General features: G+C 36.5%; 2 protein-coding genes across 2 annotated transcripts in view; both read left to right on the top strand.

Moving 5' to 3' along the window:
- LOC123768783 (extended synaptotagmin-3) overlaps positions 1-18,486 on the top strand; it is a 252,127-nt gene that overhangs the window by 122,716 nt on the left and 110,925 nt on the right. The window lies entirely within an intron of this gene.
- On the top strand, positions 3,013-7,373 carry LOC138358486 (uncharacterized). The gene is made up of 3 exons (XM_069316479.1): positions 3,013-3,122; positions 3,231-3,287; positions 3,497-7,373. The coding sequence occupies exon 3, from the start codon at positions 4,045-4,047 to the stop codon at positions 5,977-5,979; it is 1,935 nt and encodes a 644-aa protein (XP_069172580.1). The 5' UTR covers positions 3,013-3,122; positions 3,231-3,287; positions 3,497-4,044; the 3' UTR covers positions 5,980-7,373.

The raw sequence follows: 18,486 nt of genomic DNA, 5'->3' as shown, positions 1-18,486 counted from the left end.
TGTGTAAGGAATCGCTCAGGACCCTGTATGCCACTTATGTCAGACCAATCCTGGAATATGCAGCTCCAGCCTGGAGTCCATACCTAGTTAAACATAAGACAAAGTTAGAGAAGATTCAGCGATATGCCACCAGATCGTCCCGGAACTGAGAGGTATGAGCTACGAGGAAAGGCTAAAGGAGCTGAACCTCACGTCCGTGGAAAACAGAAGAGTAAGGGGAGACATGATAAGCACATACAAAATTCTCAGGAGAACTGACAGGGTGGACAAAGACAAACTCTTCAGCACGGGTGGGACATGAACTAGGGGACACAGGTAGAAACTTAATACCCAGATGAGCCACAGAGACGTCAGAATGAACTTTTTCAGTGTCAGAATAGTTAACAGATGGAATGCATTAGGCAGTGATGTGGTGGAGGCTGACTCCATACACAGTTTCAAATGTAGATATGATAGAGCCCAGTAGGCTCAGGACTCTGTACATTAGTTGACTGACAGTTGAGAGGCGGGACCAAAAGGACAAAGCTCAAACCTCGCAAGTACAATTAGGTGAGTTAGGTTAGGTGAGTACAGATGGCACTGTTCCTTAAAAAAAATGTTTTTACCTATCACAGCCATGACATCTATACTTATACTTACGAAATTAATGGTATGGTGAAAAACACGGCTCAATTCCAGTGCAATGTCACACAAAATAATTAAATCAAAACGAAAATAAATTGAAATCTATGAAAACTCAATTTATCAATGCCATCGGAAAATTTTAATGGAATCGTGACATATATAGTATAGCACAACCCGTTCTCGCACTTTCGTATAGTCAATATTGACTTATTAAATACGTGCATATGTGACATACTAAACATACTAGTTTACCTTGAAAAGCTTCATAGAAAACACCGACCTTACCTAACCTTCTTAGTATGTTAAGATAAGCATCTTATTGCTTTGTAATTACAATTACTACTTAACCTATTATAGGTATAGGTTAAGTAATAATTGTAATTATGAAGCAATAAGATGCTTATCTTAACATACTAAGAAGGTTAGGTAAGGTCAGTGTCTTCTATGAAGCTTTTCAAGGTAAACTAGTATGTTTAGTATGTCACATATGCACGTATTTAATAAGTCAATATGGACTGTAAGAAAGTGCGAGAACGGGTTGTATAGCATGTGTTCCCATTATGTGCAACAGATTGCACTGTTTTTCAAAATAAGCAAGTTTTTACCTGTCACAGGTGTGGCATCTATTTAGTAGATATATAAACATGCACGTATTCGAATGGAACGTTGTGTCAAAATTTTAAAGCAATCATTGAAGAACTTTTGGAGATTACAGCATGAGTTGCTGTTACGTCCAACAGATGGCGCTGTTTTTTTTAAAAGCCTGTTTTTTCCTGTCACTGGTGAGGCATGTATACAGTGGGTCTTTAAAACCTGTGCCAATTCGAATGCCAAGTTTTGTCAAAATTTCAAAGCAATCGGTAAAGACGTTTCGAAGATTTCCTTCACATGAAAAACACTTGAAAAACACAGTTTCGGTGACTAGGGGCTTGGGTGACGTCGGGGTTAGGTTTGATCATCTGTATCCTAGTGGTTTCCAGTAGTAGGGTGTAAGCCACACAGACAAATTTTTTTTTTCAGGCCAGAGGACCCCTGTGCGGTGTAAGCCACACAGACGAATTTTTTTTAGGGGGGGAAATATCGTGTCTGTGAGCCAGGGTTTTCAGGTAAATTTTGTCAGTCGCAGATTTTAGAAGTAAGGATTTCTTATGATGAAAATAATTTCCGAGACATAGAAGTTTGTTAAGGGCTTATGGGAGAAATTCAAATATAGTGTGTAGCGCTTTAGGGTTTCCAGGAGAACTCTACGGACATATTTTACCTGTTTTCAACTTACAAAAATCGTCTATGTAAGCCATAGTTTTTCAGGTAAATTTAGAAAATCACCTGTGCGGACCAATGTTTTCAGGTCTCGTACCTCACATCACCTCCCTCTCCCCTTACCTCGCAATCTCTCACGTCACCTTTATTTACCTTAGGCCCGGCCAGCCAGACGCTTCGTGTAGGTCGCCTCTTATCATATCTTATCTTATCTTCTCCATAATATCTGGACCGTCCCTCCACCCTCTCTCTCTCTCTCTCTCTCCTCTTCATATTATTCTCTCTTCCTATTTTTTTCTGACATCGTAATATTTTGTTCCTTTTTTCATTAGCCAGTCAGTTTTATACAAATCAACCGAAGCATCTCAATGTAACCTTTAATACTGAAACTGCCTCCGAGACTATCTAAGCTGGCCCCAGCTACCTGCCCCAGGCTATCTGCCCGAGACAATCATCACCTGATTACCTGCCCAGACATCTACCAGTCATTGTCAGCGTTCGCCACCGTAATAATTTATATATATATACATTAGGCGTTAATAAAACTTATTTATTTATTTATAATTTATTTAGTCATCTAATTCTTAGTTTACACAATTTATAATAAAAGAGTTTATTCCCAGTATTCGCCAATCATTCTCGCTATTAATAAAACAGCCAAACGCTCACTCAGGGGCACACTATCGTTATTACGCTCATTCAGGGGCCCCCTCAGATTGCCTAAGGTCAAAGTCTCAGAAGCCTACACTTTCAGTCAACATTCAATCTTCATCCTGTTCACAAGGTTCCCCCAGTCTAGTCATATCATCATGTCAGTGTGTCCTCTGTGCCTGTCTCCTCTCAACAACAACGAAATCGTGCATGTGTGTCAAACTCAGTGTTTAACATGCCTAGGTGAAATGTCTATCAACGCTCTTCAAGAATGCAGACTGTACTGTATAGGATGCAACGGGCCTACACCGCCTGGACATTTTGACGTAACCTGTACCAGCTGTGGACAACTCTATTGTGCAAATCGTAAGTACCTCTTTTTCTCGCACATTCAATAAACTTTCAAAGAAAATATATATCTGAAACACACATACATACAAACAGTCAATTTTTATATATTATTCTTATTTCAGTTCATGGTTCTACTTCCTGCCCGTACTGTCGTTGGTCCGTTAACCGGGAACCTCCCACCGAAGCCAGAAACGTCATTGAACCTCCACCCAAACGCCGTCGCATCATAAATAACCGTACGTTTTCACAATAATTTTCGTAATTTTAAAAGTTATTAATTGTATATTTTAACAAGTGTATAAATAAGTAATAAGTACTCATACAGAAAAATGTTTCCATTACAGGAGTTCCTATTCGTGATCAAGAGAATCTCATACTTGGTGGAATCAACATCCCAGCTCGTAAGTAATATTATTATTTATCTATAATTCAGTTTTTCCTCATATTTAGACTTTTTGTTTTTCCTCTTAATAATAATTCCTCTTATTTACACTATATTTTCCTCTTTAAGTTACAAACATTGTTTTCCTATTAAGGTTTTCAAATCCTCTTAATGTTTTCAAATTTGCTTTCCTCTTAATGTTTATTCATTGCTAATATTATGTTACAGAATCGCCCCTGGATTCAACCCAACCCTCTGAGTGGAGCACGCCTGTACGCAGTCAACCCCAGCTGTCCCAGGAGCTAGAAGAAGATGCACCAGACGGCAACCAGCAGGCATCCTCAGATGAAGAAGAAGAAGACAATCAACCCCCTGTTCACGACATATCAGATGAAGAAGTCAACGCTCCAGATTCCCCAGAGGTACTTAACTTAGATAACGTTGTTCCCCGAGTGTTAGAAGTCATACGCCATTTCGAAGGATCATTCTCGAGACATTCTTTCTCCATTCCCGGTCATTTAGACGCTGACCCCAGCTTATATATAAATAGGTATAGGGAATTTTTTATAGAATATATAGACAATCAGTTCAGACAAATACAGGAAGAATTCCCTCCCTCATTTCACATTTACCCTGATGTAAGCCTAATTTTGCAAAAACTTAATCATGCCGACGATCAATATGAAATATTAGACGAAGTATTTTCAATTAGAGGCGAAACTCAGACTGTTACACAGGAAGAGGTGGAAGTTCTTGTAAATTCATGGGTTGACGAAATGTCTGCTAAAATTGACGAATGCCTAAAAAATGTCCAATCCTCAAGTGTAGGAATTCATTCCATGTCAGGCTTTGCCATTAATTTTTCATATATTCGCCACCCTATGCACCTTGGATCTTACGTACCTTATCCTGCGAAATTAAGGGGTAAAGAATCAGTATTTAATCCTGAAAGTGAAGGAGATGAGTGTTTGTTACAGTGCATTGCAGCATATAAAAACTTAGCATTGGGCAGGACCCTGAATAACGTTAGAAAGTGTTACAAAAACCTTCAATGGTGTAGAAGATTCGTAGTATGGGCAGATGAAATCAGATTCCCCGTATCATTTGATAATCTTAAGAAAATAGAGAAGCTTAACAAAATTTCTATTTATATTTATACAATAACTCATGAAAGTAACAGATACTATCTTAGTTTAACTAGGAAAAGCCAGGAAAAGTATGCCGATAAAGTTCCTTTGTTGTTATTAGAAGGCAAGCATCTCTGTCTGATCAAGGACTTCGATAAATTTGTAAAGAATATTAACCATAATCGGTATAAAATTCCTGACACTCATAAATTCTGTAAAATTTGCCTTTTGCATGCTCCCTTAGATGAAATTCATGCTCACGAAGAGTCATGCACTGTATCCCAAGTATTTTCGTTCTATAACGCTAATGATAAAATCAGTTTTAAAAATTACGGTAGGACCTATAGCCCAACTCACACCGCCTATTACGATTTTGAATGTCTATTAGACCGTCAAAATCCTAGAGGCATGGTGGAATGTAAGCATAAAGCAATTGCTTATGCTTACATGATTTTAGACAGGGAATTCAATGTCGTAGAAACGTATTCATACGTAGGCCCAGACGCGGTCAATCATTTTATTACAAAGCTAGAAGCCTCATGGAAAGCTATTCATGCTCAGCTCCCCAACTTCCCTAAGAACTTGTCTAGAGAACAGGAAAGAATGTTTCAAAGACAAAATACGTGTCAATTGTGTCATCAAACTTTCAAGGATAAGAAAGATAAACATAGACATCATAATCATGATATTCAGGAAAATAATTACTTAGGTGCTTATTGTGCTCGTTGCAATTTACAATGTAAAAATGCTCGTAGATACTTGACCACATTTTCCCATAATGCTGCCTATGATCTTGGAATTATACTTAAAGAACTGTCCAAAAATCCTCACCGCGATGTAGAAATTCTAACCAAGGAAGGATTGAAATTTATGCAAGTCATCATAGGTAAACTTAAATTTCTAGATAGCCTAGCTCTCCTTAATGGGTCATTAGGAACCTTAGCAAGCGAGCACGTTGCCGGTAAGAAAGCCACCAAGTACACTGAACACATACTAAATGGCGTATCCGATGAAGCTAAAGCTCTGTTAATTAAAGGTAAACAAAGCCTATGTTATGATTATATTTCTTCCATGGACGTGTTAGACGAACCTCAGCTCCCTTCGCGAGATAAGTTTTACAATGTTTTACATGACTCTCCACTGTCTGAAGAAGATTATAACAATGCTCTTAAAGTGTTTAATTTAGGGAACTGTACAAACATCAAGGATTACCTCATGTTATATTTAAAAGTTGACGTGGGAATGCTAGTTGATATATTTACACTTTGGCGAACATCACTGAAAGAAATTTATGAACTAGATATTGTTTTCTATGTATCACTTCCTAGTTATGCTTGGGATGCGTTCTTATTTAAATCAAAAGTTGTACTTGACTATGTGTATGATCAGAATATATATGATTTGTTGAGAAGGAATCTTAGAGGGGGGTTCACATCTTCCATTAGACAATTTACACAGGCTGTTAACGAGCACACTACATCTAACCCTAGCTCTGATGACGATACTCACATATTGTACCTCGACTTCAATAGCTTATATGCAGCGTGCATGGCTGAGGTACTTCCCCAGGGAGGGATTAGATAATTAACTGACCTTGAGCGGGATACCTTATTAGGGCAAGGGTTACAACATATCCCCTGTAATCAAGACAAAGGTTATTGGATTTTATGCGATACAAAACATGTATCTCCCGAGGTAGCCAGGTATACTGATGATCTGCCCCTTGTACTGTCTTATACTAATACAACTGAGGAGTTTTTGTCAGAGTACAGTAAGAAAACCCTTAATGATGAAAAACGTAAGCTCCCACCTAAAAATACTAAGTTAATTGCATCCCACTTGCCCCAAAACGACTACTTAGTAAGCCTTGATTTCCTGCAATTGCTATTAAAACTTGGACTAGAAGTTGAACGAGTAAAAACAATCTATGAATTTAAACAGGCTCCCTATTTAAAAGATTTTATTTCAACCAACATTCGAGAACGAGCCAATACTACCTGTAAAGTTAAAGAAAAAGCTTTTAAACTCATAAGTAATAGTCTGTACGGGAAATCAATGACAAATATATCTAGATATGCTAATACTCACCATCTAGTAACGACAAAACATTCATTCTTAACTCATGCAAGAAACCCTTTGTATAAACGAGCTGTCTCTTTAGGTCCAGATAGGGTTCTCTGTACAGTAATGAAAGACATCCTTAAAGTTACCACTCCTTCTTACATGGGATATCAGATCTTGCAGATAGCCAAGAGACGTTTATACGAGTTCTGGTATAATGTAGTTAAAGCCCATTATGGGGAGAGAGCTAGACTAATTTATACGGATACAGACTCATTCATATTTACTCTGACCTGTAAAGATGCTTTCCAAGAAATGACAAAAGCTCCTCTAGTAGATTATATGGATTTCAGTAATTTTGACAAAGATCATCCTATGTATTCTGCTACTCGCAAAGGTGAACTAGGACTCCTCAAGTCAGAAGTAAAGCAGAAAATTATAACTGAATTAATTGCACTCAAGCCTAAAACTTATTCTCTCCTAACCCTTGATAATGAACATTTATGTAAATGTAAAGGGATTCCTTATCACCAACAAAAGAAAATAACACATGCATCTTTTCAGAACACATTAGAGACAAATACAACTTATAATTTTGTATCCCGATCCATTCGTAATGTTAATGGACAGATATGCACGTGTAAAACAACTAAGCGCGGTCTGTCAGCTTTTGATGACAAGAGGTACCTCATTAGTCCCACAGAGTCATTAGCTTACGGTCACCCAGACATTCCAGAGCGTGAGGTACAGGTACAGGAAGAGGTACAGGTACAGGAAGAGGTACAGGTAGAGGAAGAGGTGCAGGTAGGGGATCCAGTAATTGTAGATAATCCCCAACCAAGAAGTCAATTGTTCCCCATTTTTAATCTTTGGGAAAAGCGGGATAGAGTCGCTCAGCAATTATTCCCTAACAACAACTAAGTCTGTTACTGTATTGTCTATGTATTATCTATAACTATATTCAAATGTCTATGATATTGTATTGGCTATGATTTGTTACTGTATTTGATATGTTATGACTATGATTTAATGTCTATGATATTTGATATTGTATATTCTATGATTTGTTACTGTATTTGATATGTTATGACTATGATTCAAATGTCTATAATAATGTATATTCTACGATTTTATTACTGTATTGGATATGTTATGACTATGATTTTATTGGCTATGATATTTGATATTGTATATTCTATGATTTTATTACTGTATTGGTTATGTTATGACTATGATTTTATTGGTTATGTTTAAATAAAAACTCGAATGTAGATTTCGTTTAAATACTCCTTTCGTTATATATTTGTAGTTAGTCTATTGAATCCTAGCAACATGGAAGGGCAGAAAAAAGTTATTACTGAATCCCAGTTGAATATATTTAGTGAACCATCAAGAATTATTATTGCTGGATTTTCAAATGGTGGGAAGAGCTATTTATGTGCTAAAATGATAGAGAAATATCAGCAGAACTTTGCAAAAATAATTATCTGTGGAAGCGGGTATAAAGAGTTGAGAACTAATCCACTTATTAAACATAAGATATCTTTTTACTCTGAAATTGTAAACCCTTTAGATGATCGTGATCCAGAGGACACATCTCATATATTAGTTGTTTATGATGACTTGTATGTTGAATCTACAAACTCTAAAATAGTAAGTGATATATTTACTAAGGGACGGCATGAGAACATCTCTGTTATTTTTATAACCCAAAATATATTTTTCAGTGGGAAATTTTCTAGATCTATAAGTTTAAATGCTTCTCATTTTATTCTGCTTAAATCAAGAGACTTGTCCCAGATAGAAACATTAGGCAGACAAATATTCGGAAAACAAGATGCCAAGAAATTTTTAGATATATATAAGAAAGTGATTTCTCGACAGTATGGGTATTTACTTGTTGACTTGGGCGTTAAAACACCTGAATCCATAATATTTAGGGGAAATATTGTAAATGAACCCCCATATGAAATAGTGTATCAATGGTGAACATTACACAAACTCTTAATAAGATATACAATGACCCCAAGTCTGTAGGTGGGTTTGGTGGCGTTTTAAAATTGTATAAGGCTGCAAAGAAAACAATCCCTGAAATAACTATAAAAGATGTGAAAGACTATTTAAAAACGTCTAATGCATATACCTTACATCTATTAAAAAAACGTAAATTTAAACGAAGACGTATCTTAGCACCTAGACCTAAAGCTTTCTTTACCAGTGACTTGGCTGATATGACATTGTTAGCTAAGCACAACAATGATATTAAATATTTATTAGTTTGTGTTGATATATTTTCAAGGTTTGCACATGTAGTTCCACTATCCACTAAATCAGGTCAGAGTGTAAGTGAAGCCATGAAAGCTATTCTGGATTTACCTTCATCAAAAGGTGTAAGGAAGCTTAACACAGATAAGGGCGGTGAATTCTATAATAAATATATGAAACGATTGTTAGACAGTAAAAACATTGATCTGTACAGTGTATTTTCTCAGGAAACTAAAGCCAGCATTGCAGAGAGATTTATAAGAACATTGAAAACTAAGATATATAAATATTTAACGGCTTATAACACCTTAACCTATATAAATGTTTTACCTGATATGGTTAAAACGTATAATAGAACACCACATAGAGGATTAAAGGGGAAAATACCTATTGATGTACATGCTTTATCTTCGCCTCAAGATGTGACTAGGCAATTTAAGCTCATGTATAAAGGAGAGCAGCAGACTAAGCCACGCATCAGTAATCATCTGTCTGTAGGAGATACAGTACGGCTTGCCTTATCTAATCGTATTTCAAAGTTCAAAAGAGGTTTTCATCAACAGAACACTAAGGAAATATTTACAATTGCTCAAATTGATACTAAACAACCCGTGCCTTTATATTATCTAAAGGACTTAAATAATAGACTTATAGAAGGCGGATTTTATAGAGAGGAGTTGACTCCCACCTACTTGTCAGATACATTTGAAATTGAGAGAATTATAAGTAAACGTAAAGTTGGTAATACTACTTTATATAAAGTTAGATACGTCGGTTACGACAGTTCATTTGATCAGTGGGTGAATTCAGATGACGTGAAGAAACTATGAAGAAGCAGCCCTTAGTTAGCAAGTATCGTGGATTTATTGAACTATTAGCTAGATTAGGTTATAATTCTAGGAAAAAGTTAATTAAGACTCTTAAAAAGGAACATATACTTTGCTTATCAGAAATATTTAATAATTTCTTAAAAAATAAAATTGAAGTTGGGAAGCCTATTTTAAAGAGATTTTCTAAATATAGAGCTCTACTCCATACATTAGCCTGTAAGAAGAAGGCTATTTCACTCAAGAAAGACATATTAACAAGTAAAAGAGGAGGTAATTTATTGGGCATTTTACTTCCCATAGCTATAAATTTCATTTCAAGGCTATTTAATAAGGAATAATGAAAGAATTCTATCTTGTACCACGAAAAGCTATTGATCAACAGAAGCCTACGGCAGTAAGTGTTGAGAAGCCTACGATGACAGTGAGAACAAATCCTGTTATACAACACTTGATAGACTTAAGATTAAAGCTTAAGGATTATGATTTTGCTGTCTCCTTGTTAAATTATTTTAATACAACTGGACTTGTAAAGTGGGATGAGGAAGGGAACATTACATCGCCAGTTACTGGGATCAATATTGTTGATGACGTTATAGGCAGGATGTGCACTCCGAAATTGTTATTCCCAGAAGATAAACTGCCAATAGCAAAGTTGTTTTTCTCTTTGACCTCTACACCTAAGAATTTATTTAGAAATGTAGATGCGAAAAATCAAGTGTTTTCTCCTCCAAGTTTGAAGAGGAAGATCAAGGCTGGAGATGAAGGAGAGTCTACCTGGATATCATATTAAGGTGAGTTTCTGTTTATTTTTATCATTTACTATTAGTCTACAGGATGGATAGTTACATTATATATGCAGCGAGTAACTCTGATACTGATGTATTTAAAAACAATGCTCCCAATGCTTTTGAAAATAGATTACATAATCAGCTGCCTTTAGACCCGAATAAAGCTTATGAAGTGTGCCTGAAGAATATATTCCTGCCTCCATCTTATTTCGCTGTTAGGAGGAATGACCCAGAAAGTTTTATTTCAGTTCAACTTCTAGTGTCTAATAAAAATTTATCTGATTTGAGTACGGTGAATACATCTTTCACTTTAAAGTCGGATATTTTAACCAGTGATAATTGCATAGAGCTAACGACTATTTTAAATAGAGAAATTTCTACTATATTTTCAAAAGGTTCACTGAGTTTTATAGGACCCGTACTTAATTATAATTTCCCAGATCACGGGGACGTTAATATGAAATATGATTCGAGTATTAATCGAATTAAGTTTAATGCAGCATTTAGTGAGAAGTTGTTAAAATTATTTATTACAAAGGATGGAAAATTAGTTGTTCGAATTTCTTTATCTTTCGGTCGAAATATATGTAAAGTTATTGGAGCTGAAGTAGGTAAAGCCTATGATATTTTTATTATGAATAAGCTACCTAATAACAGGTTATCTGTACAAGATACATGCTATTATTATCCTAGGCCAGGAGGCCGTATAGATTTCTTGTGTGTATATTGTGATAAGGTGCAGCCAACCATGTTTGGTAATCAGATTGTAAATATCTTGGATGTTGTTTCGTTTCAAAGTAATGTAACACACAGGAAATTATATAAACCTTTAAATACGACTAATATTGATGGCATCAGTATTAGATTAACAGATCAAGATGGGGAGCCTGTATATTTTGAAAAGGATGGATGTACGATTGCAGTATTACATATTAGACCCGTTGATATATAATGGCATGAGTAGAGGGAGTTTATCATTCTCTCTTGGCACGTTTAAACATGAGGGTCGGGTTTGTACCGCTGTCTGTTGACGAGGTAGGGCGATTTATCGCTCCTCGAGGGAAGAGAGGTGGAGCACTGGGCGATATTACTGTTTTTGATAGAAGACATTTAAGAGGAGGTGGAATATTAAGTTTCTTAACTGGTCTAGCTCGTAGAGCAACTCCTTTCCTATTAAAAACTATTATGCCAGCAGCATTGACAATGGGACAGAATTTTTTGCAGGATATAAATGCTGGTCAAGGTACTTTGAAAGATTCAATTAGAAAACGCGGTATGGAAACATTGAAAAGTATAGGTCCTAAATTGTTAGCAGGTGGCCGAATAACGAAAAGAAAAACGAAAAGACCTGCCTATATAAAGAAAATGGATAGATATAAAGACGTGTTTTCATAAAACAGTACTAGTTGTATGCTAGACGCATACATGATGAGTGTAAATGCTCCTAGTGCAGCATTGCAAGTTCCTTTAGAAAATTATACAGCTGCTATAAGCGATGGCTTTCCTAAAGTTAATCCGCATAGAATGGTTGAAAGTACGATATTTTCAAGACAGACACAGGATATTTTACCTGTGAATTCAAGTATTAACAATAAATTTAAAGACTCTTATATTGAATTCTGTATCCCGGGAGTTAAGGGACAATTTATTGATCTTTCGAGCTTGACGCTAGAACTGATGGTTGAATTAACGGGACCTGACGGAATTACGGCTTTAGCGGATATTAAAAATGCATCAGTAGTCAATGGTTTGTCCCAGACAATGTTTAAAGCTGTAACTGTTTATTTAAATGAACAAGTGGTGGAAACTAATTCACTATTTTCATATTTATCATATGTAAAGCTAATGACGACGCTTTCTGAATGTAAAGCTGAAAGATTTAAAGAACTGACGTATTTCTATAATGATGTTTTTCCTGAAAAATATGATGTAGATTATTTTAAGAATGCCTCAGAAGACCTTAAATCTAGATTTGTAAAGTTAAAAACTGAGGGAGTAAATTGTTGCTTTAAACTGCTATTGGACATTACAACTTTGAGCGAATATCTTTTGGATGGAATTGATATTCGTTTGAGATTAGAACTTAACAGTGATCCGTGGGTTATAAACAGTATTGAATCTGGATATAAGTTTAACATAAAACTAGCTAGAATGTGGATTGATCGGATAACTCCATTTGCATCTGGATTTGAGACTATTAATAGAGCTCTGGCTGAACAAAATACGCCAGTTACATATACGTTTGATAAGACACTCCACAAGACGTTCATTCTTGGTAATGGGCAGCAGAGATTAAGTATTGACCAGCCATGGGGGAGCATTATCCCAGATAAATTATTTATTATGATGATGGATATGGAAGCAATATCAGGAGCGTATACACTTAATCCACTTTATTTCGATCACTGCGATTTATCTAATGTATATATTACACGTGATGGGACAAACTTATTTAATATAACTTGCAAGTTCCCGAATAAATGTTCGAAACTATACTACGAGACTCAAAATACAGTAGGCTTTAATGCTTGCAATACCTTGACATATAATTCATTTATAAAAGGAAGAACGTTACTGGCATTTAGACTAACGCCTGAGGAATTGAGAGATACCCTTCCTATAGAGGCTTCGGGTAACCTGAGAATTACATTAGAATTTGCTGTTCCAGCGAAATCAAATAAAGTTATTATTTTATTCGGAATTACAACGGGAGTATTGAGAATTTATTCCGATAGGCGAGTTGTGTGTGATACAAGAGCATGAACTGCAAACAAATTAATACGGCATTGAACGATATGAAAGGTAGTAAAGCTAAATATATTGGATGCTATTTAGCGACGGATATATATAGAATAATGAAGCAAATACGGGATAAACCGATTATGTTTATAATAAATACCTTAGGAAGAGACTCTAAGGAAGTAATGGGTCACTGGATTGTTGTATATAAATCTAAACGGAAAATAGTTATACTCGATTCATATGGAATAAATGTGTATTCGCCATACATTTCGGAGTTTATAAATTATTATAAAGACTGTGATGTATACACGTTTACAGAGAGACTTCAGAGTTTAAATACTTACGTATGCGGGCTATATGCGATGTTTTTCTGTTACCATCTTTCAAACAAGGATCTAAAAACTGCAATAAAGCTATTTGAAACTAGTTTTACTTATGGAGAATATATGCAGAATGATAGGAACGTAATGAGGCTATCTTATGCTTTATTTAAAAATATGCCGAGCTGCTATGAAACGCTGTGTTATGATAAGAGCGATATTTGTTGGAAAATGTGCTTGGAGACGACTGGCTGAATGAGGCTATAACAAATTATCTAACGGAAAATGGTGAGTACATTTGTTTCGAGGTTTTATGTGTCTGATATATATTGTACATGTGTAAACGCTATCTGAAACTGTTATTCTTTATTTACAGAGATGAAGAGTGAATAGGACGGATATTATACAAGCGGATTGAGGAGCGAGCTTCTTAGAACTTCGGGCTAAATGAATCGTTTATTATAAATTGTGTAAACTACGAATTAGATGACTAAATAAATTATAAATAAATAAATAAGTTTTATTAACGCCTAATGTATATATATAAATTATTATGGTGGCGAACGCTGACAATGACTGGTAGATGACAGGGCAGGTAATCAGGTGATGATAGCCTCGGGCAGATAGCCTGGGGCAGGTAGCTGGGGCCAGCTTAGATAGTCTCGGAGGCAGTTTCAGTAATAAAGGTTACATTGAGATGCTTCGGTTGATTTGTATAAAACTGACTGGTTAATGAAAAAAGGAACAAAACATTACGATGTCAGAAAAATAGGAAGAGAGAATAATATGAAGAGGAGAGAGAGAGAGGGTGGAGGGACGGTCCAGATATTATTATGGAGAAGATAAGATAAGATAAGAGGTGACCTACACGAAGCGTCTGGCTGGCCGAGCGTAAGGTAAATACAGGTGACGCGAGAGATTGTGAGGTAAGGGGGGGAGGGAGGGGGTGTGAGGTACAAGCGGGAGAGGCAGGGGGAGGGAAAGGTGAGGGAGGGGGGGATGGCTGTGAAATGATTCAGATATACTAGTTTCTAAGTAAGAATCCTCGTATGACATTACTTCATGATAAGAACTTAACAAACTTCTAAAATCTCGGAAATTACTCACTCATAAGAAATCCTTAATCTGTGACTCCCCAAATTCACCTGAAAACCCCCAAGCGCTACACGGGATATTGGACCTGAAAACCCCCAAGCGCTACACGGGATATTGGACCTGAAAAAAAAATATCACCTGTGGCGCTTACACCCCACAGGGGTCCTCGGCCAGAAAAAAAATATCACCTGTGGCGCTTACACCCCACAGGGGTCCTCGGCCAGAAAAAAAAGTATATCACCTGTGGCGCTTACACCCCACAGGGGTCCTCGGCCAGAAAAAAAAAAATTCGTCTGTGTGGCTTACACCGCACAGGGGTCCTCTGGCCTGAAAAAAAAAATTCGTCTGTGTGGCTTACACCCTACTACTGTTTCCTGTTCCCAGAGCTTGCTCACTCTAATCCTGCATCACCCAACTGGGTTACTTCTAAGGCAGACTGTTCTGTGCCAAGTGTGGCTACTAATATATTTTTACTAAGTACTTTATATTCAGGGGTTGACGTATTGAGCCTGAGTACGTGCCCGTCAGAAGATTACTGTGTGCAAAAATGTTACAAATGATTGCTCTGTATTTTCATCTTTTTAAGTATATAAGTATGCTAATAATCTGATCCAGTCAGAAACCCTATGTCCCAGATAACTTTAGCGATAATATGTTTAACAGATAAATTGATATGTTAGCTTTCAAATGTTGTAAAGCAGATGGCTTTATCTCTTATATTCTATCCTGAATAGACCTATAATAATTTTCGCAGCTGACATGGGGCTCCACTACGTCGTAAGCTTGGGGTCCTGAGATAGTCAGGAATTCAGAAATGTTCAAAGTGACCCGTGCCACAATTTAAAGTTCCTTTTTTTCTACCACTCTTTTGGCGACTATTCTTTGGGTGGAACATTCATCAAAAACAAAACCTGTCCTGACCTTGTTGCTTACCTGGTCCTGTTGCTGAGGAACTGCAGTGCAGTGTGCAGTTTTGCTACTAAGTTCGTTTTAGCCAACAATTCCGACACTGTGTTTTCCAATTTTTAGTATATAACTTGTGTGGAATAAACTTTTGGATTAGGTGAACATAAGGTTTCGGTCTCCTCTCCACATCAAACGGTACGATGACTTGCACGCTCAACACCATTTGGAACTCGCTGGTGTCAGATGGTTCTCTGAGATTGTCGTGAGCTTGCAAGCATCGTGTAAGGTATTTTTAAGACTCCTATACAAACAGTAGGAGTCTTAGAAACAAAATAGTTGATATAGTGCTCTTATCCGTGCAGAATGGCTAGATGATATTGCAATAGCTTAAACGTAGATCAATGTAGAGAACAAGCTATTATTAGCTGAACAACAAATTAAGGGATTTAAATTATTTCACACAGATAAACAGATGAGACGAGGAGTGGGAGTATCCATATGAGTCAGGGAATTTTTTTTTAATGTAGTGTTAGAGAGAGGATCAAAACTGAGCCAACGGAGACTATTTTGTTTGAATTATATTAAAATTATAATTATCAATAATAAGAAACATATAGTCCACGAAACTTCGAGAAAATGGAAGCAAATATCTGGCATCTTGCTCAGTGTATATGTTACGGGTAAGTTTTAATTGTAATCGAATAAACTGGATTAACAAAACGGAGTACCAAAGCAGAAGATTTATAGAACTAGTTGATAAATGGTTCCTAAAAATACATATTAAGAAACAACCACGGGAAAATAGTATTTTAGATAGTGATAACTAACAGACAAAAATAAATGATAATGAAATATGGAGAGAGCTAGGGAACAGTGATCACAAGGCAATCAGATATAACCTAGAATGAAACCGATGTGGAAGAAAATTGTTTGATAAGGTGCCAGATTTTCGAAAAGCTGATTTTGATAGACTAAGGAATTTACTGAGAAGAATAGATAAGACCGACCTAAACATGCGAGGTGGGATGTTCTTGAGATATGACGCGAAGCTGGAGGCTAGTGACGTGATAAGGAGATTCAAATTACAGTAGAGTAGGGGGGGGTTTCTCAGCATTTTCTGAGACTGCTTCCCATCTCTCCTACTGCTCTATCTATCCATCCATCTGCCTATCTAAACATATATCTATCTGTCCCTCTGTCCATATCAATATCTATTCAATCATCTATGTGTTTCTCTGTCTTTCAATCAGTCTATCTATTGATTTATGTATATAACTGTCTATCAATCAACTATATCCATCTATCTATCATTCTCTCATTATATCAATTTATCTATCAATGCATCTACTCATCAATCGATCCATATATCCATGCACCTATCCATCTATCAATCTATCCATCTATATATCCATCCATCAATCTATCCATCTATATATCCATCCATCTTTCTTTCCATCCATCACTCTATCCATCTATATATCCATCCATCTTTCTTTCCATGCACCTAACTATACATCTATCCATCTATCTGTGCGTTCTTTCGCCGTACCATCCTAAATATTATAGTATAAAATACACACAAAATAAATCAGATTAATTTTATTGTTAAATTTGCTGAATAATGTTGAGGTTAAGTAGTTTACAGTGGTTGAGCAGCACAGATACCATCAGGTAGATAAGAATAACCCAGAGAGAAAAATAATTTGAGAAGATTATAATGGGGGAATATATTATACGATATTATTATTATTATATTTCGTCTGTTTTGGATAGTTTTTAGCTATATGCTGAATTAGTGATGAAATAAAGTTTGTGGTTAATGTATTGCGCTATAACTGGCCATTTTCTAACTTTTTTATTCTCACCATTTAAAATATATATTTTAAGTTAAACTTAATTAGATTTTATTTACATGTAATTAAAATGTAGTGTCATTAAATTTTTATTGTGAACTTGTTGGTTAGTATACATGAGAGTGCTCTATAGTGTGAGCTTGTTGGTTAGTACACATAAGAGTGCTCTATAGTATGAGCTTGTTGGTTAGTATACATGAGAGTGCTCTATAGAGTGAGGTTGTTGGTTAGTATACATGAGAGTGCTCTATAGTTTGAGCTTGTTGGTTAGTATACATGAGAGAGCTCTATAGTGTGAGCTTGTTGGTTAGTACACATAAGAGTGCTCTATAGTGTGAGCTGGTTGGTTAGTATACATGAGAGTGCTCTATAGTGTGAGCTGGTTGATACCTGGTTGATACCTGGTTGATGGGGTTCTGGGAGTTCTTCTACTCCCCAAGCCCGGCCCGAGGCCAGGCTCGACTTGTGAGAGTTTGGTCCACCAGGCTGTTGCTTGGAGCGGCCCGCAGGCCCACATACCCACCACAGCCCGGTTGGTCCGGCACTCCTTGGAGGAATAAATCTAGTTTCCTCTTGAAAATGTCCACTGTTGTTCCGGCAATATTTCTTATGCTTGCTGGGAGGACGTACAGTTGGTTAGTACACATAAGAGTGCTCTATAGTGTGAGCTGGTTGGTTAGTATACATGAGAGTGCTCTATAGTGTGAGCTTGCTGGTTAGTATACATGAGAGTGCTCTATAGTGTGAGCTGGTTGGTTAGTATACATGAGAGTGCTCTATAGTGTGAGCTGGTTGGTTAGTACACATAAGAGTGCTCTATAGTGTGAGCTGGTTGGTTAGTATACATGAGAGTGCTCTATAGTGTGAGCTTGCTGGTTAGTATACATGAGAGTGCTCTATAGTGTGAGCTGGTTGGTTAGTATACATGAGAGTGCTCTATAGTGTGAGCTTGCTGGTTAGTATACATGAGAGTGCTCTATAGTGTGAGCTGGTTGGTTAGTACACATAAGAGTGCTCTATAGTGTGAGCTGGTTGGTTAGTACACATAAGAGTGCTCTATAGTGTGAGCTTGTTGGTTAGTATACATGAGAGTGCTCTTTATTGTGAACTTTTTATTTAGTATACATGAGAGCACTCTTTAGTGGGAGCTTGTTAATTAGAATACATGAGAAGGCTCTATAGTGTTAACCTGTTGGTTAGTATAGAGTAGAGAACGTTCTTTGTAGTTAAT

This window comes from Procambarus clarkii, chromosome 83 (assembly GCF_040958095.1).
Source record: "Procambarus clarkii isolate CNS0578487 chromosome 83, FALCON_Pclarkii_2.0, whole genome shotgun sequence".
NCBI lineage: Eukaryota > Metazoa > Arthropoda > Malacostraca > Decapoda > Cambaridae > Procambarus > Procambarus clarkii.
The sequence above is the reverse complement of the archived record's forward strand: the minus strand, read 5'-3'. Positions and strand labels throughout refer to the sequence as shown.